The sequence below is a fragment of the Apteryx rowi genome, unplaced genomic scaffold (assembly GCF_003343035.1).
Source record: "Apteryx rowi isolate R43461 unplaced genomic scaffold, aptRow1 scaffold_511, whole genome shotgun sequence".
NCBI classification, from domain to species: domain Eukaryota; kingdom Metazoa; phylum Chordata; class Aves; order Apterygiformes; family Apterygidae; genus Apteryx; species Apteryx rowi.
In genome coordinates this window covers 265,124-291,855 of record NW_020450774.1, presented here as the reverse complement: position 1 = coordinate 291,855, position 26,732 = coordinate 265,124, and the positions used below count along the sequence as shown (strand labels likewise).

General features: G+C 43.3%; 1 protein-coding gene across 11 annotated transcripts in view; it reads left to right on the top strand.

Annotated features, from left to right (window-relative positions):
- Positions 1 to 22,008, top strand: part of ASXL2 (ASXL transcriptional regulator 2) — a 138,317-nt gene extending 116,309 nt beyond the window's left edge. For all 11 annotated transcript variants that reach the window (XM_026080203.1, XM_026080201.1, XM_026080208.1 and 8 more), the window contains 4 exons: positions 2,899 to 2,995; positions 6,612 to 6,717; positions 8,372 to 9,089; positions 10,814 to 22,008. In XM_026080203.1, the coding sequence (XP_025935988.1) occupies positions 2,899 to 2,995; positions 6,612 to 6,717; positions 8,372 to 9,089; positions 10,814 to 13,213 (3,321 nt within the window). In that variant the 3' untranslated portion in view covers positions 13,214 to 22,008. The remainder of the gene's footprint in view (positions 1 to 2,898; positions 2,996 to 6,611; positions 6,718 to 8,371; positions 9,090 to 10,813) is intronic.
- Positions 22,009 to 26,732: the final 4,724 nt, after the last annotated feature.

Genomic DNA, 26,732 nt, shown 5'->3' with positions numbered 1-26,732 from the left:
AGTGCAGATTCTGCAGTGAACGATGTAGCCTGCAGCTTTGATCTCTGTCATGAGTGAGCGTTAGCTAAGCCCAGGCTGTATAAGAGACAGTAAGAGACTCAGAAGGTTGAAGGAGAGCAGCACGGAGATGTCAGATTTGAGATCTGTGCGTTTGGCCAGAGTCTATAGATAGAATTGGGCCTTCTCTCACTGTGCAGCTTCAAGTCATGTTTGATCAATGATATGATAAGCAAATAAATGTTTCTAAAGGAGACCAGGATGAATTTCTATATTCTGCAGTGTACTTGCTTTTATTTACTGTGGCGTTTTCCTTTCGTGCAATAAGTGATAAGAACTACTCTCATCCTTCTGTTCTCCATCAAAAAGCCAGACTAACTCATCTTTTCTGGTGAAGAGCACTGACCACATTTTAGCTTGGATCCTGCCTTGCTAAAATAAGTCTTTGGGGAGCAAAAGAAGGATACCTCTTTCCTTTTATCCTGTTCATGTATTACCTCTTCAGCATTCCTACCCATGTTGGCCTGGGAGCTTCAGAATAAAATGGGATCCTGCCCTGTGCTTTCACTTAATTGTACAGGATGTCTACAGATTTAGATGCCTTAACCTATGTGCTCAGAGCCATCTGAAATGTCCTTTGGTATCAATTCTGGCTTCAAGATATCACTCCATAAAAAATCTTCTGTATGTCCTATATCAGATCTGCAAGTCCTTGAAGATATTTTACTTTGTGATATCTGAATTAGTACTAGATGCCTATGTTTACACACCTTAGTCACTCCCCAGGAGTCTACGTCTCAGGCAGTTTCTCTAGGCTTCTTTTCTAGTAAGTGGAAATCTAGCTGGTACATTCACCAGCATGTGACAAAATATCGGTGTCTACTTCAGAATGAGATGGACTGAGTCCTGACCTCCATTCACTTAGTTTTCTAGATCACTATAAGCTGTTCAGGGAGGCCAGCTTAGATGTAGACACTTACAGTGCAGACAGTCCTTGTTTACTGAAATTATATCCATCGTAGAAGTTGCGCTGCTCTTTGACTCCTGCAGCACGTTAAGAACGCACGTGGGTCTGGCAGCTGCACCGTGGTCTGCTTTACAGAGAACGCTTTACTGAACAGATACCGTTCTTCTGGAGTTTGGAGGAGTTGTAACATTTTACGTTGTCTCATAAATTCTAATCTTCAATCAGTGTTCATCGGGGACTTGTTAGGCCAAGGCTGATCCAATAAATATTCAAAGGAATTGCTTTATAAGTCCTGCGGCCTTTGTAATAATTAGGTTTGTATCAAAATAAGAATCGATGGAGTTTGCAGCTGGAGTTTACGGGCAAGAAGCTCAACAGCAGATGGCAAGGCATTTCTGTCTTGACTTCTAAGTTTAAGTGTCCTTGAATTAAGTTAGAATTTGACTGAGAACACATTTTGATTAGCTAAATAATAGGCTTGGCTCCTGAGCTGACAAGTTTTACATTTCACTGTAGTAAAATTCTTAGAGCAGCCCACCACATCAGATGGTGATGTGTTCCCTAAGGAATGTCAAAGCCTTTGCTGTAGTAAACAGGAGAAGAGGTGAAAGCGTAGGATATGCCAAATGCGAAAGGTTGCGTATCTGTTCTGGTTTGCTTGGCAGTGACTCAGTATGAGCTCTTAGAGATGATGCTTCTGTAGAGCAGAAAGACAAATACTGCTGTGGGCACTTTGTGAACCAAGACCCCGTGAGCCCTTCAGTAGATGCTTCTCTGCCAATGCAAGATACTGGCGGCACCATACGTGTAGGAGAGGATAGTGTTATGAATTCTGCTCCCTGCAGTTGATCAATATGGATTTGGATTAGAAAATAAATCTCTGCTTTTGTAAATCCCTGCAGTAGCTACACAGCAGCTCCTCGCTTAAAACCTCCAACTCAGTCTTACCTACACAACCTTCTACCACATCACTGCCCTTGTTTTAAATGGAATTATCTGCACACAAATGCTGCCTCAGTAAAAGCAGCGTTTCTGTTCACCAAATCCTGCATTGCTGCACAGATCTCCCAGCGTACTCAGAACCTACAGCTGGACAGTTGGATTTTGTTTGTTTATTCTCATTTATTATTTATGCAAGAAATGGAAGCAGAACTGTTTTTCTGGCTTACTGAACAGCATGTGGGGTTTCTGTGTGTCTAGTAGAGAAATTCCATGTTTACTTCTGTGGGAGGAAAAGCAAAAGGAAACCTCACATATGATTTCTTACCCTTGTTATGATTTTGCACAATGTTACGTTTCAGTCTTGGCCTCATGTTTTCTTCACTGATGTCCTGCACTGTCGTATGCATGTCCTAATTGGTTAATTGCTATTGTGAAGACTGAAAGGGTTTTGAGCTTCATTTGTCCCTGTTTTTCCTGAAACATCCATGGTTATGATTATAAACATCTGAAAGTTACTTTTTAAATGATTCCTTTTATGTCCCTTGATTTGCCTTCATGCACCTTTTTCTGTTCCCCAGAAGAAAGCAGGGCTGTTGCTTTGGACAGAAGCTCGGTGATACCTTGCATCCATTTTGCAGGGCAAAAGGCATCTGCAGAAGCTTTTCAGAGGCCATGCTATTGCATTTCCTTGTGCTTCTCCTTGCCACCTCTACCATCTGTTGTGCATGTATGTTTGTGCAGCAGCAGAACTACAGAGGATTTGGGCTTAAGTGAGGATGAGGAAAATTTACCAGAATCTCCCGGGACCCAGACTTGGCTTAACACGGCCTTCAGAAGGCTGTTAATTTTCTTCTGAGTGAGTTAAAGAGAGATTCTGGAGAGATTTGTGGCAATGTTGGGGCTCCTGCTCTGTTTTCAGATGCCATGTGACAACGTGYGACACGTTTGCCTTTTCAGTTAACTAATACTAGTTGTTCTGTCATGTGTTCCAGGTTGGGGCAGATGGTTTGATGAAGCTGAGTGGTTCAGCGCTCAACAACGAGTTCTTCACTTCAGCTGCCCAAGGCTGGAAGGAGAGGTTGTCAGAAGGTAAATCTTCCCCTGATAAAGAAGAAAAATGATAGAAGAGAAGCGGAAGTGCTGGAGTGACTAGGTTTAGTGGAGTTTCCTAGGTGAAGCTAGCTGTACTCCATGTGGCCTGTGAGAGGAAACGCGAGTCCAGCGCGATGTAGACTGAAGGGCAGAGAGGGGGCTGCAGTGGGGAATTATCTTTGAACTTAACGCATGGCAAAACAACTGAGTCTCTGGACAAAATGAGGAAAGAAATATAAATACTTTAAAAATGCTGGTGAAATGACAGTAGGGRTATGTTATTCTCAAGCTGTGGTAGCTAAATATAGCCCACTGCTAAACTCAACAGAGTAAGGTAAGTTATATTCCCGGAGTGATACTCATCATCATCCGCCAAGTCATCTAGCCACGCAGTTGGTTCTGGCAATCCTCTGAGCCATAACTTTTTTATATAAGTTAAAGACAGCCATTTACTAAGGCGTAGGACTGCTGCACCTTCAACAAGGGGAGTTATTTGCCTGTCTTGAACTTAGAGATGCTCAAGTCTGCGATTCRATCAAATATATAATCAGAAGTACATTCATTCAGTATGGGCAGGGACCATTTCCTCTCCAGATTTCAACCATTCAGCTTATCACCAGAGCTTCTGATGCAGACTAGCACCAGTCACGACATGACATGAAAGCTGATCTGTTTCTGTATGGATCACTCTTCATTTTCTGGATTCTGGCTGTGTCTATGCCAGTAAGTTGAGTGGTACCAACACACAGGCAAGGCATTAGATGAAAAGGATCCCTCAGTGAGGATTTCTTGGGATCCCCTTATCTGAAGGGAGAAAATTGCTGAGAAACAAACTAAGCACTGATAAAAGTATCWGATTGCTATGAATCTTTTTAAAGAATCCTCTCTTTGGTAGCTTCATTGTTGGAAAAGATCTAATAACTAGTTCCTCCAACAGTAAAGAGCATAAGAGAACTGCTGTGAGAACTAGATAAACCTTTGGAATGAATTAAATTTGAGGCTGAAGGTCACATTTCCGTCATGAAAGATCTACAGTTGTGGCAAAAAAAAAAAACTTTCCCATTTTCTAATGAAAAAATCTCAAARTATTAACATACGGTCTTACAAACTGCGATAGATGTATGTGTGAAATGTGCACTTCAGATGTCTTGCAGGCTTTTTTTGTTTTCTACCTGCCTGTGACTGAGTAGCATGAGTTGCCAAGAATATTTTCTGTCATTTGTGCCTGGCAAGAAGTTTTTGGTGTTCTTGCATGCAAACCTCCCCACAGCCATCCATGACTGTCGCTTCAAGGTGATGTATTGCTGTGCTCTCTGCACAGGCAACATCTTCAGTTCCTTCAGAATTATGTAGTGCCTGCGTACATCTAGCATATGTTTGTTTATATATTCATATTTATTTAATAAGCACTGTTTGACCTAAAGAACATATTAGCCCTGTCTCCTGTTTATGTTAAGCTGGTTAGAAGTCATGCATTCTGACTTACACGGTCCTTGATTAGTTAGCCCCCAGCTATCCTGGGAAATGTTGTCTCTTCTGATATAATATCATGCCAGTTATGATCCTCTGAGTCACCTTATTTAAGAGGTCTGTAGCATAAGGGACAGTCTGACTGTTGCTTGAGAGTTTCTGGCTCAGCAGTGTTGAACCCTCGCGTGGCTAGCGCAAGCCTGGCTTTTGTGCCTTTGACACCCTATAACATACCTCAGGGGTGTCCAAGGCTTTGTAAAAGAAAGGAGGGTTGGTTTAGCAGAAGAGAATCATGCTGGGGGGAGAGAGTGTTTTGGTGTGGGAAGGTTTTTGGGCAGCCTGTTTTTCTAAAAATTGCAAAAATTTTGAGGTAGTGACAGCTGGAGATTTAAACCCTGTATGAACTGTTTCGCAGGTCACAGGATCACAGYTGACACTGGGTTTGAACACAAAATCTGCATTGTGGCAAGCTGTTTGGTAGTTTAGGATGTGAAATGAAGAAGCATCTTTATCACTGATGCTAAATTTAGAAAGGCAATTTCTCATACTGGAATTTGTTAAGGCTAATCAGGAGATTGCAAATCCTTTGGTAGCTGCTTTGTTTAAGGAGGTTTTGATTTCTTCCTCCCCTGGGAAGTTACTGCTTTCTCAGTAGTGCCAATTGAGTGTGGTGCGTGACCATGTCCTAAAGAACTGCAGCTGGTTTGGTTTATCTTCTCGGTTGGAAGCTTGTGGATGTTACTGGAAGGCCCTTTCCCTTTCCTTTCCTTATTCCTTTCTTCCGTTAGAGCTCTCCACCCCCTCGCTTGTGCTCGTGCACCCAAGAGTTGCTTTGCTGTAACCAAGGGAAGGTCTCTGAGCGATAGCCTGCCATCCCAAACACGCAGTCAAACTGTGGCTGAGGAGGACTTCTTAACTGACCCTTATGTCAAAAGTTAAAATGTTGAACATCGCAGCAGAGGCTTAACATTTCCTAACAGTTGCAAAGATGATGCTGGGATGGCTGGAAGAAATTAAAGCCTTGGTTTTACAGACCATGTCTAAGAGAGTTATAGCAGCTACTTGAATTACAGAACAAGGCCTTCGTGTTCCTGTGATGCAAAATTCCTTCAAGGCTGAAGTGCAGTTTGGAGAAAAGTGGTATAGACGCATTTTAGTCAAAGCTCCTTGTAACTAAGCTGATCAGCTATTCTGCTCATGTTTTGTCTATGATCTCCATGCAAAGCTGATAACATGCCAAGAAGCATAAGCTTCACAGAATACTTACAACCATTTGTATGATATTCAGTAATGATAGATTGTGAGACTGGAAAAGATTCCCAGAATCCACGTTAAGCTGTCTGGGAAGAGTCCCTTCTTCCCTGGATGGAAGTTAATACACAAGACTTCATGCAAGGAAGATGAGAAAAGACAGACTGTAAAATTTAGGAATAGCTTTGATGAGTGGAATTTCCAACTTTCTAGATAAGCTTTTTTGGGGAAGCATTCAGGAGTCAAAAGGACTGCTGTAAACTCTTCGTCCTCCTTCTTCTGGCCAAGTCACATCCTGAGGATTTTTGGAAAGAAAATTCTGAGTTCCCAGTTCCCAGTTGTTAAGTTTAGGCTAGGATCACGTTTGTTTTGCTTGATCATAAGCTTCTGTTCCCACTTGTTCAAATGTGAGGTTACTTTGTGTTTGGCTGAAGTAAACCTTCGTTTCGTATCACCCTCAGGGTTGTCTTGTGTTAGCAGCAAGTCCAAAGGAAGTTACACTTGGGGAACGTTGAGCTTTTAGAGGCAAATTCAAATAAAGTGACGTATGCTGGCATTCATTGGGAATTTATGTCCCGATCATTTTATGGGGACTCAGGGGCTGGAAGAAGGTACCTGCCAGCCTCCAGGGCCAGAGCGAGAGCTGACGGTGACAGGGACAGTAGTTCTGACTGTCGGGCTCGAGCGGTTGCACTGCCAGGAGCAGACAGCAGCCAAACACCTTGCAGCTCAGGACAAACGCTGAAGTGTTGCGGGCAGGGCCCTAACAACCGGGGAAGGGCACTTCTGGGCGATAGCATCCTTTAATCGGCAAGCGAGAAGGCTCCTGCGGTTGTCCTACTCCATCTTACCCCTAGCTTTTCTTGCAGATATCCTTTATTGCATTTTACAGGTGAGTTTACACCGGAAATGCAGCTAAGAATACGTCAAGAGATAGAAAAAGAAAAGAAGGTGGAGCTGTGGAAGGAACATTTTTTCGAGAGTTACTATGGTCAGAGGTAAGACATTCAGCTGTTCCCCCCGCCCCCCCTTACTGCCTGTCCAGGAGTATCAGTTCCTAAGTTTTTGGCTTGCTTTTGCTGCCTTTAATAAACATTACTTTTCATTGGTCCCGTAACAAGGTCCAGTTTCATCTCACTGTCACTGAACTGAGAAAGTATCTTCTGAGCGATCTAGTTCAGAACCAGTGTGTTTGCTTTCATATGATTTCTAATGCTTTAACCTTGAGTTGAGGATGTGATTTAGGCTTTACACCTTTAACCTTTCCCTCTCCTTACTCTGGCATTTTGAGAAGCTCCTCTCTTACRGTTCTTTAGTGTAACTCCAAGCATCTGAATGATCCACAGGTATATGGTATTTGAGGGTACCTGGACTTTCAGTAAGTCACCTGCTATATAGAATCCGGTGCATTTCCCCATATCCTGAATGAGGCACCTACTTGCTTAGACTCCCAAGTCTGTATTTCACTCTGTTTCTTTTTGCTTCAAGATTTTCCTATCCTTTTGGCGTGTGGGGAAGATCTTAGGTTTCTGTGTGAGTAATTTTACACTAAGAAACTCGAAAATGAACAGGTGCATATAAATAGCTAATCAGGAATTTCTCCCTCCTGCATCTTTACAGTTAGCTTTTATACTTGTCGCTGGACTATCCGCCAGTCTCCCTCCCATTCATCTATGACGTTTTAACCCCCTGCAGCATTTGGCTTATTCTAAACCCTATTTTTAGCGTTCCATGGTCTGATAGTTTGGGGCTTCGTGGCTGAGTAGGAGGCTGGTATGTATGCACTTATATATGACAGATTGCAATACTGAGCAAAGGAATACACATACTTATCAAATAACCAGTTTGAGAATGCAAGTGATCTTGCAGGTGGCATTAGCATTAGCACAGAGCTTCACTCATTTAACTTACTCAATTTCTCGCAGTGCTGAAAACCAGAATATAAATACTTATGGCTTTCTGTGCTGGAAGATGAAAATGTGACAGCCTTATTCTTCAAGCTTTAGGCTCCTCCAAGGGACAGCAGGACAGCGTGGACGTGTCTTGCAGAATGGCAGTACTAGAGAGAACTGAAGTTCTCAGAGATGAAAGCTCTTTTACCACATGAAACACCTCTTTCAAGAGCAGCTTTTGAAAGAAATAATGGTTCTGAAACTATTGCCTGAGGAAGTGTTGAAAATCAAGTTCGTAAGAGCTTGTTTGGTAGATACCAATCCCATAGCAGTCTTCATCAGACTGGCTTCATCAGACTTTATAGATTCATGTTTGGGCAAAAAATCAGATTTGATATTTAGTTAAGAGGGATGTATGTATTTAATCCCATATCAGATGTCTCTCTGGGAGTTAGATTCCCAGTTTGTTCATTTCTTCCACAAAGGAAGAGGGATGAACAATACAGTGAAATACTCGCAGGTTTTTGATGGTGCAGGAAGGCGTATGTTACATGTATTTCATGTAGTTGGTTTTAAACTTAGCTATTAAGTTCTGTTTCGCTTGGAAGTACTAGCAGCACTGGAGGTTTTCAAAGGCTGTGGTATAAAATTAGGGGGGCGGTGACATAGTTCGTTAGGTCATGGTGTGTAGGGAATCATAAGGATAGTGTGCTTTTTTCAAAAATGTTTTATAAAACAAAAGTTCTGTTCTTCTTTTTAGTTCTGGACTAAGCCCTGAAGAGTCCAAGAGACTGACAGCAAACACCAGTCCTGCTGAGACAGAGACTGGAAATCCAGCAGCTGAACAGCCAAAATGCATGCCAGCCGTTCTGGCACCACTCAAAGAGGAGATTACTTCTGCACTAGAGCCTAAAGCACAAGCAGTCCAGGAAGCACCAGCAATGAAAAAAGGAGGAGAGGAAAAAAGAGAGGACACGCAGCCAAAAATAGCCAAATCTGCAGAGGCCTCGGTTTCCTCAGATGGTGGAGCAGTGAAGCCTAGTRACCATTCTCTCTCCAGGCCTTTAAAAGGTAGTGGAGAACCCATTCGAGAGAAACCACAAACTGCCATTAGTCAAAAGCCAGAAGAAGAGAAAAAGCATGCTGCCTCAAAGGAAATATTGGTAAAAGAGACTACGAGTACCTCAGCTTTGGCCCCAAGTAAACCAAAGAGCCCTGAAGCAGGTGAAGTAGTAGCAAGCACGACTAGTCAAGTGACTACTCCAGAATCACCGGAGAAGAAGTCCCCTGTAAATGAAGAAATGGAAGTCAGCGTTGAAGGCCATAAGAGGAAGTCAGAGAATCGGGAAGAAGCTCTAATCACTCCTGAAAAAAAGCCACGCGTCATGGAGAACTGTCAGCACCAGCAGTCATTTCAGACCCAGGCGCAGTCCTTTCCTGCCGCTGGGACCCAGGTGCCACGTGTACCCCCGCTCAAGGTAAAGAGAACTGAAGACAGTTCCGTAGAGTGGCTTTATATCAGTCAGTTCAGCTCTCACAAACATGCTTTGTCAGTTCAATCCCCTCGATGTGTGTAAATTTTGTTACCTGCTTATTATAATGATGAAAGTACTTGATCCAAAAATGTGAAAGCTTAGCTGTTTGCTAAAGGGAGCCTGCCAGCTGGCTAATGACATTCAGTTAAGCCTCTCTYGAACACATGCATCTGTTAAAAGATACGTCGGCCAGAAGCTTTGGCAATTGTGCGAAAGCCCAGGAATGAGCGTAATAGCCAGTGATGTAGAGCACGACGGACGGGCGCTGGGGAGAGCTGGGGAGGAATTGCAGGACCATAGTAACAAGGGAAGTTGCAGCCCAGGAGCGCGCAGAACTTTGTAGGTGTATGAATATCGCCAGCAGCACAATAACAGGCCCAGAAAGAATGGTATCAGCAGCTTCCTGTATTATATCAAGCCAAGAAACTAAATTAGGTGCCTGTGATTAAAACAAGACCACCTAGAAATGATATAGTTACCGTTTATGCCAGCTGAATGCAGTGTGGTGTCAGACTAAGTAGCAGGGAAAGACTATTTTAGGGAACATCTCAGTTCCAAAAGTCCTTCAGCTGCTGAGGCTCAGCAAGAATCTACATATGAAAGGAAACAGACAATAAATTGCCACTAGAATAGGCAAAATGGAAACACGAAAGAAAAGTTTCCAGCTTGGAAAATGCTGTTCTCTTGCAATTGAGATCCAGCTCTTGGGATTACACAGCTGCTACTAAACCTCCGGGAAATACCCATTTRGCAAATAATAAACAACCTCCTTTCAGATGTTGGATTCTCTTTCAGTCAAAGCAGCTACAAGATTGCATGTGTACCGATAATTCTGATTCTTTCTTCAGGGATGTTATACTGAACAGTAGATATTAATGGATGAATCAGCACAGTATTATTTTTTACAGTCATATGTGCATGAATACGCAAGTTTGATTTCTGTAGAATAGGCTCTATGCTTTTTCTACCTAGAATTTCCTCTGTTTAAAATTTAACTCCCTGGTTTTGGGCCTTAGGCATAAGTTGTAAATGGAAAACTGCTTAGTTACTGTTTTACTGTATCTTCTAGGAGTTCTGATCCCATATTAAAATTCTTTTATACTAGGCAGTGTACAAACAAAATTTTAAAAATGGTTCATTATTAAAATGATGTTCACTAGTAGGTATAGCACAAAAGTAAGAAAGCACTAACGAAATTTGTTAATGACACAAAATTGGGGGGAAACTGTCAATAAAAGAGAACTGGAACATCACACAGGAAGGATGGTTGACCTTCCAGTGTGATGTGATAAACACGGCAGATGATTTAGTAATACAGAGTGCTTTGAAACTCGGAGCGAGGGATGGCAGGTTGAGTTCGGAGTCCTGCGCCCCTTAGAGCGCAGGCGTTTTCTGGGGGAGCTCGTAAACTTAAGAATAGTAGTGTCTGATGTACTGACCTGTGATTGCAAGGGATGAGCTTCCAGTCCGAGTTACTAAGATTGAAACAGATTTAGCGCAGGTGTGCCAGGCATCTAAAGGTCATACGTGTCCTTTTTCATATTTATCTTGGGTAAGAACTAAGGGATTTCCCTAAGACTACAATTCCAAATGCTTCAGTTCTTAAATACGTGGGTTAAATGTTCTCAGTCGTGTCTCAGTCGCGCTTTCCTCCTCCTCTGTTTTAGATTCCTGTTTCCAGAATCTCCCCGATGCCATTTCCTGGGGGCCAGGTCTCTCCCAGGGCGCGTTTTCCAGCCTCGGTCACCAGTCCGGGAAGAACGGGCGCCAGAACTTTGGCGGACATCAAGGCGAAAGCCCAGCAAGCCAAGGCTCAGAGGGCGGCAGCCGCCGCCGCCGCCGCCTCCGCGGGGGGAGCAGTGCCGGGGCCGGGGCCGGGGGGCGGCGGGGGTCCGCCCGGCCCCGGCGGTGGAGGAGAGAGGAGTAACGCAGCAGCCAGCGGAATCGGCGAAACTGGAATTCGAGGAAATGCACTGGAACTGGCAGGAACTGGAAGCGGGGGAAGTTCGCGAAGGTTTCTTCCCCACTGTGCAGGGAGCCGTCCCCAAATGGAGACCCAGGCCGCGGACCAGACGCCACCTCACGATCTTTCTAGAGCACAACTACAGCAAACTTCCACGTTACAACCCAGAACTCCAGCCAGCAATACGGGCACCAACTCCTCCTCATCAGCGGTATCAGCATTAGACAAAATTAACAGAATAAAACAGAGCCCCCCAAATAAGCCTGTGAATCCGGTTTCAGGCTCCCCCTATGCTGTTAGCAATGACAGACAAGAGAAAGCACCTTCTGCTCCAGCAGGTCCAAGCCAGGCCTGTGGGGCGTCTGCTGTCAGGGATGGAACGATCTGTGTCACTGTGTCCGCAGCAGATACCAACACAAACATAACTAAGGTAGCACCTACAGCCTTAGGAGGGACCAGTTTAGATGTTTCTAAAAGCAAATCTCCTTCCTCTCTGACGTCTTCACTAGCATCCATAAGCTCAGAGGCCCAGGCTGGTGGTGTGATCGCATCTGCTACATCTATTCCATCCTCTAACACTTTGTCAGTAGCATCTAGCCTTAAAATTCACGTAACTTCAAGTGCAAGTGGGGCCCTTCCCAAAACAAGCTCCAGTATTCCTGCTAACAACCCTTTGGTTACCCAACTTCTTCAAGGGAAGGATGTCCCCCTGGAACAAATCCTGCCTAAGCCTCTCACCAAAGTAGAAATGAAAACTGTCCCACTAGCTTCTAATGAAGAAAAAGGAGCAGCACTGTCCAGCGCTACCAGCATAGCAGGGAACGGTACTGGAGCTGAAGGTGGTGACAGGCAGTCAAATTTACCCACGCAACAGCTTGGAAAGATCTTCTGCCAGAACAGGCCTCTGCCTAACATTCCAAGGACATTTCAGCTCCTCTCAGGAAAGGACCCCAGTGTTGACCAGCACCAGTGCCAAGAGATACTTAGCAAAACAACGCAAGAGCAGATCCTTCAGACTCTTATCAAGAGGGTCCAGAGGCAGAATTTGTTCCCAGTCCTTCAGCCTTCACAACTGAACCTTACCCACTCAGGTTTCCAGTTAGAAAACAGCTCCACCAGCCAGAGATTTATGCTGGGTTTCATGGGCAGAAGGACGTCCAAGCCTGCTATGTCTGGTCATTATCTGCTCAACATTTCCACATACGGTCGTGGTTCAGAGAGTTTGAGGAGAGGCTTTTCCCTGAACCCTGAAAACCGCTTGGACAGTCCTGCTGATGCTCCCAAAATAGAATTTGGGGAATGTGAGGAGATACCTGGCAACGGCAGTAGCAGTGATGAAGGAGATGCAGATGATGAGAGTACTGGTGACGAACGTGAACATACCAGTGTAAAAGAGGAACCCCTGACTACCCAGGTTTCTGATGAGGGTGAAAAAGAACAGGTATCACATAGCATAAATTCTTCAGATTACAGCGTCCTTGTTAAAAAGAGTGTCAAGACAGAAGCAGTCATGTCTCAGCAAGCAGCAGTCAACAAGGAGACTGTTCAGACATTTGATGGAACTACGTTAGCAAGAGATTTTATTCAAGCAGCTCAAGAGCAAATGGCACATGCAATGAGGGGAAAAATGCATAGCAATCCTGAGCTTTTCAGTTCTTCTGTACCATCATCAGACTCTGCTCAGCACCAGTCTCCACTGCATTCTCATTCGCATCCTCCAAAGCTGTGTGGCAATGCTGCAGCACAGCTCATTGGTCCCAGTTATAGTGGCACAATAAATGTCTCCACCTCTCCAGATGTGAACCAAGGGTCTCTTATGACTGGGCTGTCTGAATGCAATCAGTTGTCTAGTAGCATGGGGAATGTCATGTCCTTTTCGGTGACTGTAACCACCATTCCCACCAGCCAAGCTATGAACTCTGGCAACCACGGTCAGACCATCCCGGTTCAAGCCTTTGCTGAAGACAGCAGCATGGAGGATTCCCCTTCCAAATGTTACTGCAGGTTGAAAGCCATGATCATGTGCAAGGGTTGTGGTGCCTTCTGCCATGACGATTGCATTGGCCCCTCTAAGCTCTGTGTCTCCTGCCTTGTTGTGCGGTAACTGAGACATGAAATGGGGAAGAAGATGGCTTTTGCCTTTGCTTTTGAAAGTACAGTGGGAAGAAACAGGAAATTTACTGCCTTGCACAAGAGACACGTTACTGAATCAGGAATACAGAGTAGAGTTCTTCTTTCATTAAAGAAAGAGCACCTTGTACAGTGAGTCTAAATTGAGCTCAACTACGTGAATTGTGACAAGAGTTTGCACTTAAGGAATTATGTAAATATGTCACATTATTTTGTTTAAAAATATTTTTTCAGTCTTTTAGGAGATAGTGTTTGACTTGTACTGCAGTTTCATTAACCCCAGCCTGCTATCCAGCATGTTTGCTGAGCTCTGCTCTAGATGGGGGAGTGAACCCCCAGCAAAACTTTAGCCTGTTGGTTTTCTCTTGACAAAGAGAAGAACTGGATAATCAAGGAACTAAACATTTGTACTGACTGATCACAGAGCACTGAAGCAGGAACCCCAGAATGGGCTTATTTCCGTTGCTCTGATTTTGAGTTCAAATTTTTCAGAAGTGGAAGGCTTTAAYGTTATACCAGCCTTTCAAATCATTGCCCATCAGTTGTGGCCTGACTCTTTCTGGAAGGCATACTGGGTTGTGCAATACTGGCTGGTGTTTTTGATTTGCATATCCTTTCCTCTTCACGCAGTCAGTTGCAGTAACGTTGTTTTTAGGAAGGTAGTATCTTGATTTGCTACTGGTAAATACTGCAAAAGGCAACTGTACTAACCATAGGATTCAAGAATTTAAATCACTAAAAGAACTCAGTAACTGTGATTATCAGTAATTCCAGGAACCATTTAAAGCAGAGATCACTAATATTTGCTGAACTGCATTTCATTTCTGGACCTTCAGGATTCAGTAGAAACCTGCTTTATTAGGCATTTCAAGTGAGCTGGAAAGTGCCATTCCCACAGTTTCCAACCATCAATTTAACGTTACAGTACATTATAGAAGTGAAGTGCACTAAATGTCACCCTCTGTCATACTGTTTTCCAGAAAGCTTGCTGTGGCTCGTTAAACCTCCAGAATAGTCAGACTTCTCTAGTTTCTGTAGAAGATTTTTTATTTAGCTAAGCATAGGGCAAGGAAAACAAGTATCATGTTGGGCCTCATCGTTCTCCCCCAGTGGATGTCTCTGTGTTTTGACATACCAAATCCTTTGACCTGACTCCTGGTTTTTACTCGGTGAGGTCCAGAACTGCGTTAGTTGGAGCGGGAGGTCGGGACCGGGGCAGGCTGGCAGAGGTACGTCGCGTTCGGGGACCGGAGCAACGGGACATGGCTCGTCCCTTACGTAATCATGGGAYGTCGCTAGTGATGTTCGTTCCTCACTTTCAGGAGCGTCAATGTTCACAAATTCATTCACTTTGGTCAATCAGAATTAAAGCAGTTATAAAATGGTACTATATTCTCAGTAACAAGAGTTTATGATAAGCTGGCTAAAAAAACCATAGACCAATCTGCATTTTGATGTATTGCAACATGTCCACATCGTATCAAGGATTTATATGTTCTTTCTCTTCCACAACAAAGAACATCAGGTTCAGGAATCACATCCAGTTCCATGCTGTCACTGTTGGGGGGGTTGGGGGGAGGGGACGGGAATACTGGATCTTGGTCAGGTAAAAACTTATGTATCTTTTTGATGGAAAAGCACTGAATTCACTTTTAATCCAAAGGCCTTTTTAAGATGAAGCAATATTAACGAAGTCAGTATGACAAGCTGTATTATTAGCTGGGGTCCTAAGTCTTTTTTCCTTCGTTCCATTCGACTATACTACTGCTTTTCCCCTTTTCCCTCCCTCTCATGTGAGAAGAGGACCTGGCGTGCCATTGTCAAAGATCAGAAATCCTGCCTGGGGAACACGGCGTGTTTTTCCAAGGAGGGGGTGGTGATTCATTTGTTAGTGATAAAAAGAGTTTGCAGACTTAATCACTTCATAATAAAAAATTTTCCTTCTCTGCCGGCAGTGCATGGTATCCTCCAAACCAGGATTATTATGTGTGAATTAGCGAGACCTGCAGTATATCTTTGTCTTAGGTTTGCTCATCTTGAGTTTATTGGGGAGCGAGTGACCCCTGCTTTTGAATTATGCATAGCTGCTTAGATATCCAGTGGTGAAAAGAATGTAGCTATTATAAAATAGTAAATTTTTTTTTAATCTACCACTTAAATCTCAAAAAAAAAMCCAAAAAAACACAAAAATTACTCCCGATATTTGTGTCATGCTAAACATGCATCGTCGGTGGTTGTTGCCCAGAAAACACCACACCGGATTTGGGTGCTCCGGCTGCCATCCTCATGCAGATACGTGCAGAGACCCAAACCAGCAAACACAGGTCGGCTTCTACCGTCGCAATCACGGACACTCTGTAAAAGGGATAATCTTGTTTTCTGGGTTGACCTGTCCATAGGAATAATACTGATTTGGACAGCGGCCTCTTGCTGCCTGCTTCCCTCTTCTGTAACACGAATTCCTGCATTTTTTTTTTTAATTCCAGGACACACTGGCATGGTTTCAAGTTTTATACCTTAGGAAGTGGAGAACTGATGGCAGGACGTTACCTTGTTCTGCTCCCTTCTTAGCTCCAGCCTTTGCCTACATAGAAAAGAAGAGTTACAGCATTGTAATCCTAATTCAGACGTGCTCCTTCCCGTATACGACAGTTACTCAAGAATAATCTGTTTTAAAGATTGTTCCTCGTTACAAACTAAACCGAAAAAGTCACTCTTACATCAAATAAGAGCAAAGAGATTTTACTGGCATAATTAGATGAAATCTGCTCACACCTTGACTTTTATCCATGCAATTTTTCTATGCTGACAAGGCTGCATAAGAAAAGGAAAGAGAAGATGATGAAGGAGTAGCACACTGTGATCTGTAGGCTCGCTCTTAGTTTTTACGAGCTTTTAGATTTGCTGTCAAATTTAAATTTATAAATTAAAAAATGCAAATTTGTGTTTAAATTTGCTGTCACTTTAAAAGACCGTTTCATTACTCCTCTCAGCGTTTTATAAAATAGCCACAGTAGAGACCCTAGCTGCGATTCCTGCTCGTTACTTCCTTTAAATTTTACACGTGTCCCCCGAAGCGCGGRGGTTCGGTTTTCTGTGCCGCGTTTGCTCTCGGTGAGCCTGCTTTGGAAACGCAGGGAGCTGCTGCCTCGCCAGCGGCGCCGCAGGAGCTTCGCAGTTTCCGTCCCAGCCAGAAGGGAACTAGATCCAAGATCTGCYGAGTCTGGCTGTATAGCGACCGCTAGGATTTCAGTAGGATCCCAGACTTTATCGGACAGTATAGCCATCTTGTGTGATGACTTGGAAGTTTACAACTCTGTTCAGTGCCTTAGTTATATTTTAATGGATCAGCACTTTTATTGGGCTGCTTTTATTCTATTCCTTTTTAGGACAGAACATTCTTTTAACTGCACGTCTTTGATTTTGCCATATGCAATGAGCTCCTAGGTGGAACTTGATGGCACAATATCTATAGGTTTGCAAGAGGGCATTAAGCGGTTAGGAAACCGTAAGGAATGACAGGTGTCTGTGTAATAATCACTTAACAGAAGTACARGTCTACATAGAACATTGATACTTTTGCATGTTTTGTAGTGGCGGTTATTTAATAATGTATTTTCGAAGGGGAAAACGCTGCTGCCTGGGTAGGATATTCCCTAAGCCGTGTTAGCCTGCTGCCTTGCTGTTGAGGCTTCTCTCTCCAGTCTCCACTCCTCCCTTCATCTCACCTTCCTCCTGTTCCAGCAAAGTAATAAACCTGCTTTCACACTGGATTTATAATTAAAAGGGTTGTTGTGACATGGTTTAAAACATTAGACTTCGATGCCCCAGGTGTAAAATTAATAGCACTTTATAGCAAATGCTCTCATAACAAATAAAATGCTGAGATAAAAAATTTTTACAAAGCCTAACGTCAAACCACGTTTGTGGCAGTAACAGCCACTCGAGTAAGAAAAAATACTCAGATTTAAATATTCCCTTTTGGGTCACAATCCAAACCCTGCAGCATGAGAACTAGAAATATAAACTGATTATGCAAAAAAAAAAAAAAAAAGGAAAAAAAATCACATGCAGGTTGCTGCAGTGGAGGAACGAATGCGGCTCTAGAAACGAGCTCAAGGCTTTGAGATGCAGGTTAGTAACGCAGGGAAGGAAATTTGCTTGAAACTTTTACGTCCCTCCTTAGATCGGAAGGAAAGGCCAGTTCTCTTTACAGCTGCTCTCGTCTAGAGTTGTGTCTTTTCTACGGCTGTGAGCAATCGCCGCCGGGGAGCAGGTTCCTGGTCGAAGCRGTAGCTGCCGGGGGGTCTGCTCACGGGTTTTTACTTCTCGCAGGGGTCGCGTACGCTGCCGCAGAGGCAGCAGCGAATATCCCGGGGCCGGTCCTTGCCGTCACACGGAGGCGGCTGTAGCGGGGACGGGACGCCGGCTTCGTTCCCCGGGGAGGCTGCGGTCCGACAGGCGATTCGAACCAGCCGGACGGCGGCTGCAGCGTTAGCCGTGCCGCGCCGAGCTTTCGGCGCCACCTTTCCCGCCGGCTGCGCTTGCAGCATCCCAAAATCCGCGCGGCTCGGACACGGGACGCGCGGATTAGTTTCAGGGAAGCGGCTGAAAGGCCTGCAGTCTTTCCTCATCCCCCCAGGGATACTTAAAGCCCCGGGGGAATTTTTTTTGAGTTTTATTTGGGATTTTTCCCGGCTCTCCCGCCGCTCACCCGCTAGGCGGATCGGCGCTGGTCCGAACTTCCAAAATCGAAGCCGCCTTCTGAAAACGCGGCGGTCGCGGTGGGGGCAGCGGGACAACGCGCGGCACATGCGCGCCGGCAGCTGCCTCTGCCGTGATTAGCACGGCTTTAATTGTGACGGGAGGGAGGACGGACGGACGGACGGACAACCACTCCTAGGGTATTAGTGCTGCGGCACCGGGCGGCTTGGAAGAGCATCCTCAGCTAACCGATATACGCAGAATTAACCGGGCGGGAGAGGCGTCTTACGGACCGACTCTGTTTGCCACCGGTGTCTTACAGGGAGAACAGCTCAAGCGCTTGCTACAATAACGATACCCAGAATTTTCTTTGTTACCTGTTTTTTTTAATGATATACATTTGATATAACTGAAGATCAATTTTAAGAGCTTACAGTAATATATTTTAAGTAATATATATTTTTAGTATCTATAAAAAAATTGATAAAGGATGATTTATGAACTAGATAAACAGGGTATTGGGAGTACGCAGTTTCTCAGCAAGGCCAAGAATAGTTTTACTGGCAGGAGAACTGAAAAGATTCCGTTTTTTCCATTAATGCAATAAAAATGGGAATTCTTAAAAAAAAAAAAGGAAATCCAATATTGTTTACTAAATGCTTTTCTTGTTTTGACAACAGGCCTGTAAACACAATTTAGAAGATACTAAAACTTTGTCTGTCTGTTGCCTTTTTAAAAGGGACTTAAATTGGAATAGAGGGTATGTACAGAAAAATCAAGTTGACACCATTTTAAAAGTTGTATTTTTACACAAATAATATAGAAAATCATATTTTACATAAGAATTTTAAGTATTTGAAATATGTATATATATACTGTATGTATGTCATATATTCTTTATTTTACATTTTCAGTGTATTAAAAAGTATTTGAGCTGGTTGGATTTGAGTATGTAATAATGTTAAAAGAAAAAAAAAAAAGAAGAGGAATAAAAGAGAGGGAGAGGGGGTATGAGCACTGCACCACGGCAGTAGCTGCTCTTCAGCAGGCTACAGAGTAGCAGGGAAACCAGAAGTTCAGCCAGGAGTGAATTTTGGAATAGTTTAGCAGTTTTAGGTAGAGCATACAGAACATTTTTCAGTCCTGTGTCCTGTTTGTGTTTCCTTCCATTAATACTCTTATTTTGCCTCATAACCACCCATTAATCTATGGTGAGAAGACAAGACGTTGAGGTGGATCTTTTATACAAGCAATGCTACCTTTATAGCCAAAGAAACATACTGGTACTGAAGCTACTCGACCAAAACAAAATCAGAAGCTACTCAGTTTTTTTGTGCCACTGGAATTTTAATAAATATTGCTGATAGCTTGATTTCTTGTGCGAGCATCCGATGGTGCTTACGAGGAATGCAAACAGTATACCAAAAGTCCAGTGATTTCAAGGAAACACTGTCAAAGCAGATTTTTTACTTTGTAGGAATTTAGGTCAAAAGCTCACGGTAGAGGATGATACATCTTTGCAGCTCTTAGAAATGGAAAGACTTCTCATCAGCTGTGCTTGAATGGGATCCGTAGCGAGTCTCCTAAGAGGAAGCTCCAGTCAATCTGTTAAGGCTGCTGGTCTCATTCCCAACAGCAATCCTATTTCCAGGATGTAGTAGCACGAATTTATGGAGGTAGAACATCTTTGCCAAGCGTTGCTGCTTTAATTCCTACCAGCTTCAATGGAATATTAGTTTTGGCCATAGTTTTATGTATTCAGAAATGTCAGCTAGATGAGAAATGATGAAGGCTGCAAACTTCGGGAGCAGTTATCCCGCAAATACTGCAAAACGCAGCTGCAGAGCACGTTAGTCAACAAAAGGGTCCAAATCATGAGGTCGTCGTACTTTTACCCCTCACTGAAATCGGTAAGAGCTGAGGTTGCTAAATACCTTCTAGGATTAAGCTGAAGTGCACAACACGTGTTGGAAATGATGGCATCCGTGCCCTTGCCCCCGCGATATTACTTCATGGAGCTACCTGTTTCTTACGGCACATAGCAGGTTAATACGGCTTGTTCTACAAATACCTGTTTCTGAAAGACCGTATGAGATTTGCAGCCCCTATAATTGCTGGCCCCACTTCTACGTATGTAGGGAGAATACAAACCTCTCYGCTGAGGGGTGTGAGTAGTCGTGCACAGGTGGGAAAGAGGCTCTTTGCCAGCTCCTCACTGGAGCCAGTTAGTGATGGATGAGAGCAGCCTGGGAATAGCTCCGCGGCGTATGAGGAGGCGCAGTGTACTTGCCTCACCCCTGTTTTTTGTGATGTCAGTTTTGGCTTCGATGAATCTCCAATTACGTTTACGCTATCCCACTATTCCTGCACGCAGTTGCAGGAATGCTATATATAAATTGGAGGTGTTTACAACAATTCTCTGTTACTGGGACTTACGGGGAAGGAAGCCGAATGCGGGGAAAAGAAGAGGCGTTAACAAGTCAGGCTTTAAAAGTAAAAAGCTGAAAGCTGAAAAAGCAGGCAACTGGTATCGTTATACCACTTCAATTACATTGTAATCTCTTGGAAAGCAAAACAAAACAAGGCACCCAAATATTTTGTTAAAACTTGCTATCTGCACATTGAGTGGGGCTTTCGCTCTAAACAGTTGCACTATAAGGAGGTCCCACTGTTTGGGTAAGGTAAATATATATATGCATAGAGTGTATATGTGGGGGGGGGGGCTGTGCAGATGTGTGTGCGTACGTGCATATGTACACTCACGGAGCTATATTTTAGCTAAGTGTACATAATAAGACCAGCTTCATCCCAGTCTTCTGGTAACGTTACACCTCGGAAAGTTACCGCAGTGCTGAGATGGAATTACAGCTTTTATATTTGTTTTCATATTTAACATATATGGGTTAGAAAAAATATATACTAGTAATGTGTTTTGATCTGCTGCACTTTTTTAAAAAAAAAAACATTCCTAAATCCCCTGGTACTGCTGCATCTCCCATCCCTTCCTATCCCAATTTAAAACTTAAAGCTAATCGTAATCCTGTATCTTCTGGTTAGACCTCTCAGATGCCGCATTACAGATTTTATATGGGAAAAGCTGTGCCAGGAGTTTGACGCTTGGGGGTCAGGGCTCCACGGTCGGTCACAGCCGAATTCCAGGGCCAACACCAGGGACGCGAACGAACAGGCAACACAGTCGGCAATTCGATTCCGAGAGAAAAGGCCCGTAAACGAACGAACGTGATGGAGCTCCTGCAGCTTAATGCGTGCCGGGCTGCCACCGGAGATGTTTTTAGCTGTGTGCACGCTCTCAGCCCACCTGCAGCTGAGAGGCGAGAGGCATTAGCTTAAACCTCAGCGACAGAGGTTTCAGTTGCAGTTTTTCTTATCTTTCATCCAGCGGTGTACCAGGGACGTGCGCACAAACTTAGCTGACTTAGCTGGCAGGTGGTAGCGCCTTCCGTCGCCATAAATCTTCCGCGCAATCGTAAGCCCGAACCCTGCCGCAGCCCTTTTGCAAGGTAACAGTCAGATAAGAAATGTGGCGAGGTTTGTACCAGGAAAAAAAACGATTATAGTTCAGCATGCTTCTTTACAATAAAGTAACATAATTTCATAATTTCTTTTTTAAAAACCGCATGGGCCAGTTCCAGCAAATGAGCAATCAAATCAGGGACAAATGTGGTTCGTTGTGCTGCAGCTATGCATCTTGGCAAGGGTTGTTCTGTGAACAAGTTTTCACTTGTTTTGCTGTATAAGATTCCACCTTAGCTTCTCACCAGCATTAAGAGGGATCCGAGGAGTGCTAAAAACAGCCTGTTTCTAACCCGTTACTTTAAGATCTGTGTGCCCTTAGGAGATAGCACTTTGAAAAGCAAAAGCTTGCCCTGTGGCTTGTCTTATTGCAGATTCTGTTCCTCTTCCCCTCACTTATTTTTGTCATGTAAAACTACCTGCTTTATAAATGAATGTAAAATACAGTAGTTCTTCAACACATGGACAAATGTGTATTTTATCTTAATGTTTCATTTTATGTTAAATAAAAAGCATATGATTTTATGGTCAGTCGTACTGCCAATGATTTTTCAGTGATTACCTTTTGTCTTTCAAGGGACCCAGATCAACAAGAGTGAAATACATTTTTCTAGGTTCAGAAACTGCGGGATATCTGAAAAAAGCCTTTTCCACACATCTCATGGGGAAAACTTTGCTTTAATACTAAGCCTTAATAAACACTTTGCAGTACTCTCGAGCCTTACTTCTTGAGATCCCAAAATGTTTTAGGGGCCTTTATGCATTTTTAGGGGCCTTTATGCATTGTGAGCACAGGATATGCTCATTAACAGGTCAGAAGAATGAGCCACTGACCTAACGAGTGCTTTAGAGATGTCCCCTCCAGGTCATAGGCTTGAATCACTGGATGAGCTTCAGGCCTCACAGAAGGTCCTCTACTCTCGCTGTTGTGCAACCACCAGGTCTTCTCCCTTGCCCGTCTTTGTGACACAACAACTTCAGTTTCTTAAAATCCATCTCCTTTCTGCAAGTATACTTTTTTAGATAACTCTGCCCATTGTATAGCAAATGTAGAGCTGATTTGGCTGTCTACTCTGTGATATGCCACACAGGATACACGTGTTCCTGTGTGCGATTGCTGATTCATTTCTTCACTAAAGATGCCGATCCAACAAATGATAAGACTGTTGTRAACTTGTTTTTGTAAGTAATGAAGATGCAGATTTGGTTATAGAGAGAAACTTTCACTGAGTGATTGCAACTTGATTTCTCTTAAATGGAAGGATACAGAGAAATAGGTTTGTAACTAAGGTCCTTGATTTACATCAGCTAAACTTTGAATACGCTAACAGCCCAGACAGTAAAATCAGTGGGACTGAGGAGCCCAAGAATGCGTAGGAAGCCTGGGATTTCTTTTCACTGAATATATTAAAAGTATCAATAATCTGTATTTCAAGTATAGAGAGAAAGGAAATGTGAAGGGGCTTGAAACCTACTTGCAAGAATTATCACATCAAAAGTGTGAAGAGTTGACAAAGAATGGAGAAAGAAAGATCAGAAAGAAATCTATGTCTTGTAGTGCAGACAGGTAAGAATATAAGTCCAGCTGAGTTGGATTTTGCAACTGTTTGTTAGCAAAAAAAAAACCCCAAGAAATTCTCCCATCTTTTCTAAAAAGAGACCATAAAGAGAAGAAAAGAAGAAAAGGTAATGATTACGGACAGTCTACAGGCATGGCCCCAAAACAAAAGTAATGCTCTTCCTCTATTTCCCCTAAGGATGATGTTATACATAGCACAAGAGTTTTTTGAAAGAGCTGACACAAAAAAACTGCAGGTCAGGTACCATGTATTTTATATATGTTTATCAAGTGAACTGTGCTGCAGAAAAGCAGAAAAGCTGCAGAAAAGGAAAGTGTGATTCTAGAATACCAGGTAGGTACAGGATAGTGAGATCAGCTGCATTCAGGAAAGACTAATTCAGACCAGAACAAATGCACTGAAAGGCTGCTAAGTAATCAGGAAGGGAGAGCACCTGACACGGTAAGAAGCCCAAAACTTTGTTTAACCTGAAAAGCAAAAGCTAAAGGGAATATTATGGCTATCTATCACCAGGATAAAACCTGAGAGGGAAGAACGGCTGTTCAGCACTGGTACAAAAGCAGATGGATATAAACTGGCTGTGAACAAACTTCATTTAAAAATTAGAAGAAATGTTACTCAGAGTTGGCACAATATGAAACAGAAAATATGCACACGAAGGGAATTAGTTCGAGCTCTACGTGACTGAGAAACCCCGAGACTGGACGAAGGCTCAGAAGAGCTGGRCAAGGGCCAGGTGCCGGGAAGCTCGGGGAGATCACAGGGTGCGACGGACCACAGCTGTAGCACAGAAAGCTGAATTTATCTCAAGGCAAAGGCGACAACAACTAACAAAAGAACTTCGAAGAGAGCAACAGGCTCSAGCTGGTTCTGACCCACCTATTCCTGGGGACGTYGTGACGGTGAGCGTGTTACGGACCGGTCGGGGCAGCGCGGTGGTGTGTTACTGACCTGTATATTGCAATTGCTGGAGTTTGCCAAGTGCAACTCACACTTGCATCTTGCTGCATCGCTCTGCTAAATCAAAATCCTGTCTGACATCAAATATCTTCAGCTAAATAAAGCGAATATTAAACATTACACCCTCCTCATGTGGAATAGCTAAAAGACCCTAGTCAGAGAGTACTGGACTCTGACACTCTATTATAAGTATTAGGCTTAATTTTCTAGGAAGCCCAAATGAGACTTTGTTGTTGTTTTTTTTTTTTTTTCCAGATGTCAACAGGAATATTTTTTCAAATGTCAGCAGGAATGTCCCAATAACCTTCTTGAATAAGACATTTCACTTTAGAACTCAGTAATTGGCATGAATAATTTAAATTATTCCTATCACTACATCATTGTCATAATTCCTTTCATTGTCACGTATGTGTTAACACCGATGTCATGTCCTTGGTGCTGCTTTTTCATCTATATTGTTCTGTTCTTTAAAGGTCGTTATATCACATTATTACCGCACCGTATGCGAATAATGTCTCTCATGCACTTGTGCGCTATTCCTCCTCTTAGCTAAAAGGTTCCTGAACACGTCACAAGACGTTGCTGAAATCCAGTCCATTTCCCAGTCTAAAGCCCTTGTTGTATTATCCATGTCTGTGCAACCTACCGAAGTATGGGAGCTCCCCAACCAGAAAACAGCTATTTTTAATTTCTGGCAACAGTTCAGCTCCTCATGGGCAAATAATGACAATTAGCTGTAATTCCATGTCACAGCAAGTGCCCCCATCCTGGAGGAGCTGAGCTGGTGCCAGCGCTTACAGGCGCTCAGCTCTGCCCCGACGTGTGCACACCTAAGTGCATCAGCAACCAGCGATCGCTGCAGCTCCTCACTCCCTCGCCTCGCAGGAACGGAGCTGCTGCCGGCAGTAAGTCAGCATCATTTGACTTTATTCACTGTCTTCCCGAGTCCTATTTTTCTCGTTTTTAATTAATGTGACTAATTAATTGCTATCTCTTTGTTAAGTAAATAAATAAATCGCTAAGCTTTTGTTGGCCCCTCCTGTGACCCTTGGGAAGAAGAGGATGGGCACGACCCAGAGTTAAGAAACGCTGMGGCCTGACCATGAAGAGGCGAAGGCGCAAATAACTAAAGCCAGGTCACCATCCGCTGCTTTTCTAGGCTTCAGAACTTCTCCCTGCAGACCACGCGTCAAACTGGTTTTCCAAGATGCTAATCTGGATACACAGTGCTAAGGAAATGGGGTGTTATAAGGGATGCCGCCTTCCGCTGCGCCGACTTTGGGGGCTGCACCTGGTTCGCAAACGGCAGGTTCTGTAGTCGCCAAGAAGCAAAACATTCACAACGGCTTCAGCTCAACGCTGTTACTTCRGCCGTAATAGTGAAGGTGATGAAGCACGGAAGCAATCTTTATCCGCTTTAAATCACAGTGGAGCCTCTTTGGAAGATGAGGTTTAGCCAGGCAAGTGCTGCAATYGGCGTCTACYGAGAAAGAAAGAATTACAGCTGGGGAAGAAATGTGTGYGGAAAAAAWGGGGGRAAAAAAAKGTAGGGGAAAGAAAAGAYATGCAGAAGCAATTATACTGGAAAAAAACCTGCTATAGTTTATTCTATCCATGAGATTATTTTGAGCAGGAGAAAAAACAGTTTGCTGGCACATACTCAAAAAACTATTCGGTAATTTATCTACTTGTAAGGTTTTTTTAATGTTAGACAAGCTTTTTTGAGATAAAGATGAAATAATTTCTAGAARTAGTAAAAACTGAGGAAAAAAAAAATCCTGGAGATAAAAACATTTTTAAAGAGAGGTTACTGAATTGAATCAATATTGAAGTAAATTATTTTTCACTTTGAGGACTGAAACTAAATGGACTTATGTACAATAATTAAAAACTCTGTATTGCGTGTTGGGTATGAATAAAAAATTATGCTTCTGTAAGGTCCATTTTCAAATTTTATATTACAGAGGTCACCCTGATAATAACATTAGATGAAAAGCTAAGACGACGTGGCATTGTACGTCTTGGGCACGTTTCTTTTTTCCAGCCTTGAAGTCAATGTTGGTGGAAGCGTCCTGACACCCATCGAGTTTAAGGGAGATGCACCGGTACGGCATTTATCTCCTAGTTAACGTGAGCTGTTACCCTGCTGCCCAACTCCTAACTGCACGTGACGATGCTCCTTAGGAAGTCTCTATGCGTTCAAAGAAATTCTCCCTCTACATGTTACTTTTTTTTTTTATACTTTTAATAGTATTTCATTATTTTGTGTAGCAGAGGCGCTGCTCACCGTACCCTGGATTAGGCACTCAAACAGAGACGTCTCAGGGCCCTGCTGCTTCCCCTCCCCAGTAACACAGACTTTGCTTTTGCAGCCCTGGGTTAGAAGGGAGTAAAGCAGGTCCCAAACCCCAGCACCTGCATTCTCTCGACGTGACATCATTTTTTGTGACACTACGGTAAAGTTGCATTTCTGGTAACATCACACGCTTGCTATCTATTAAACTCCCATCTTGTACATTAATACTTGGTACAGAAAGTACAGTCCAGACACAACTCAGAAAAAAAAAAGCCTTAAGTAGCTGTTCACGAAGTCCATCCTCTCACACCTCATGTTTGAGAATTTTTGAGTGAGAATTTTTTTCTTGCCTACAAAACTAAATGAAACTATATCCTGCTTTTGTGAAAAATAAGGGTAACAAAGCTGTTTGACTGTAT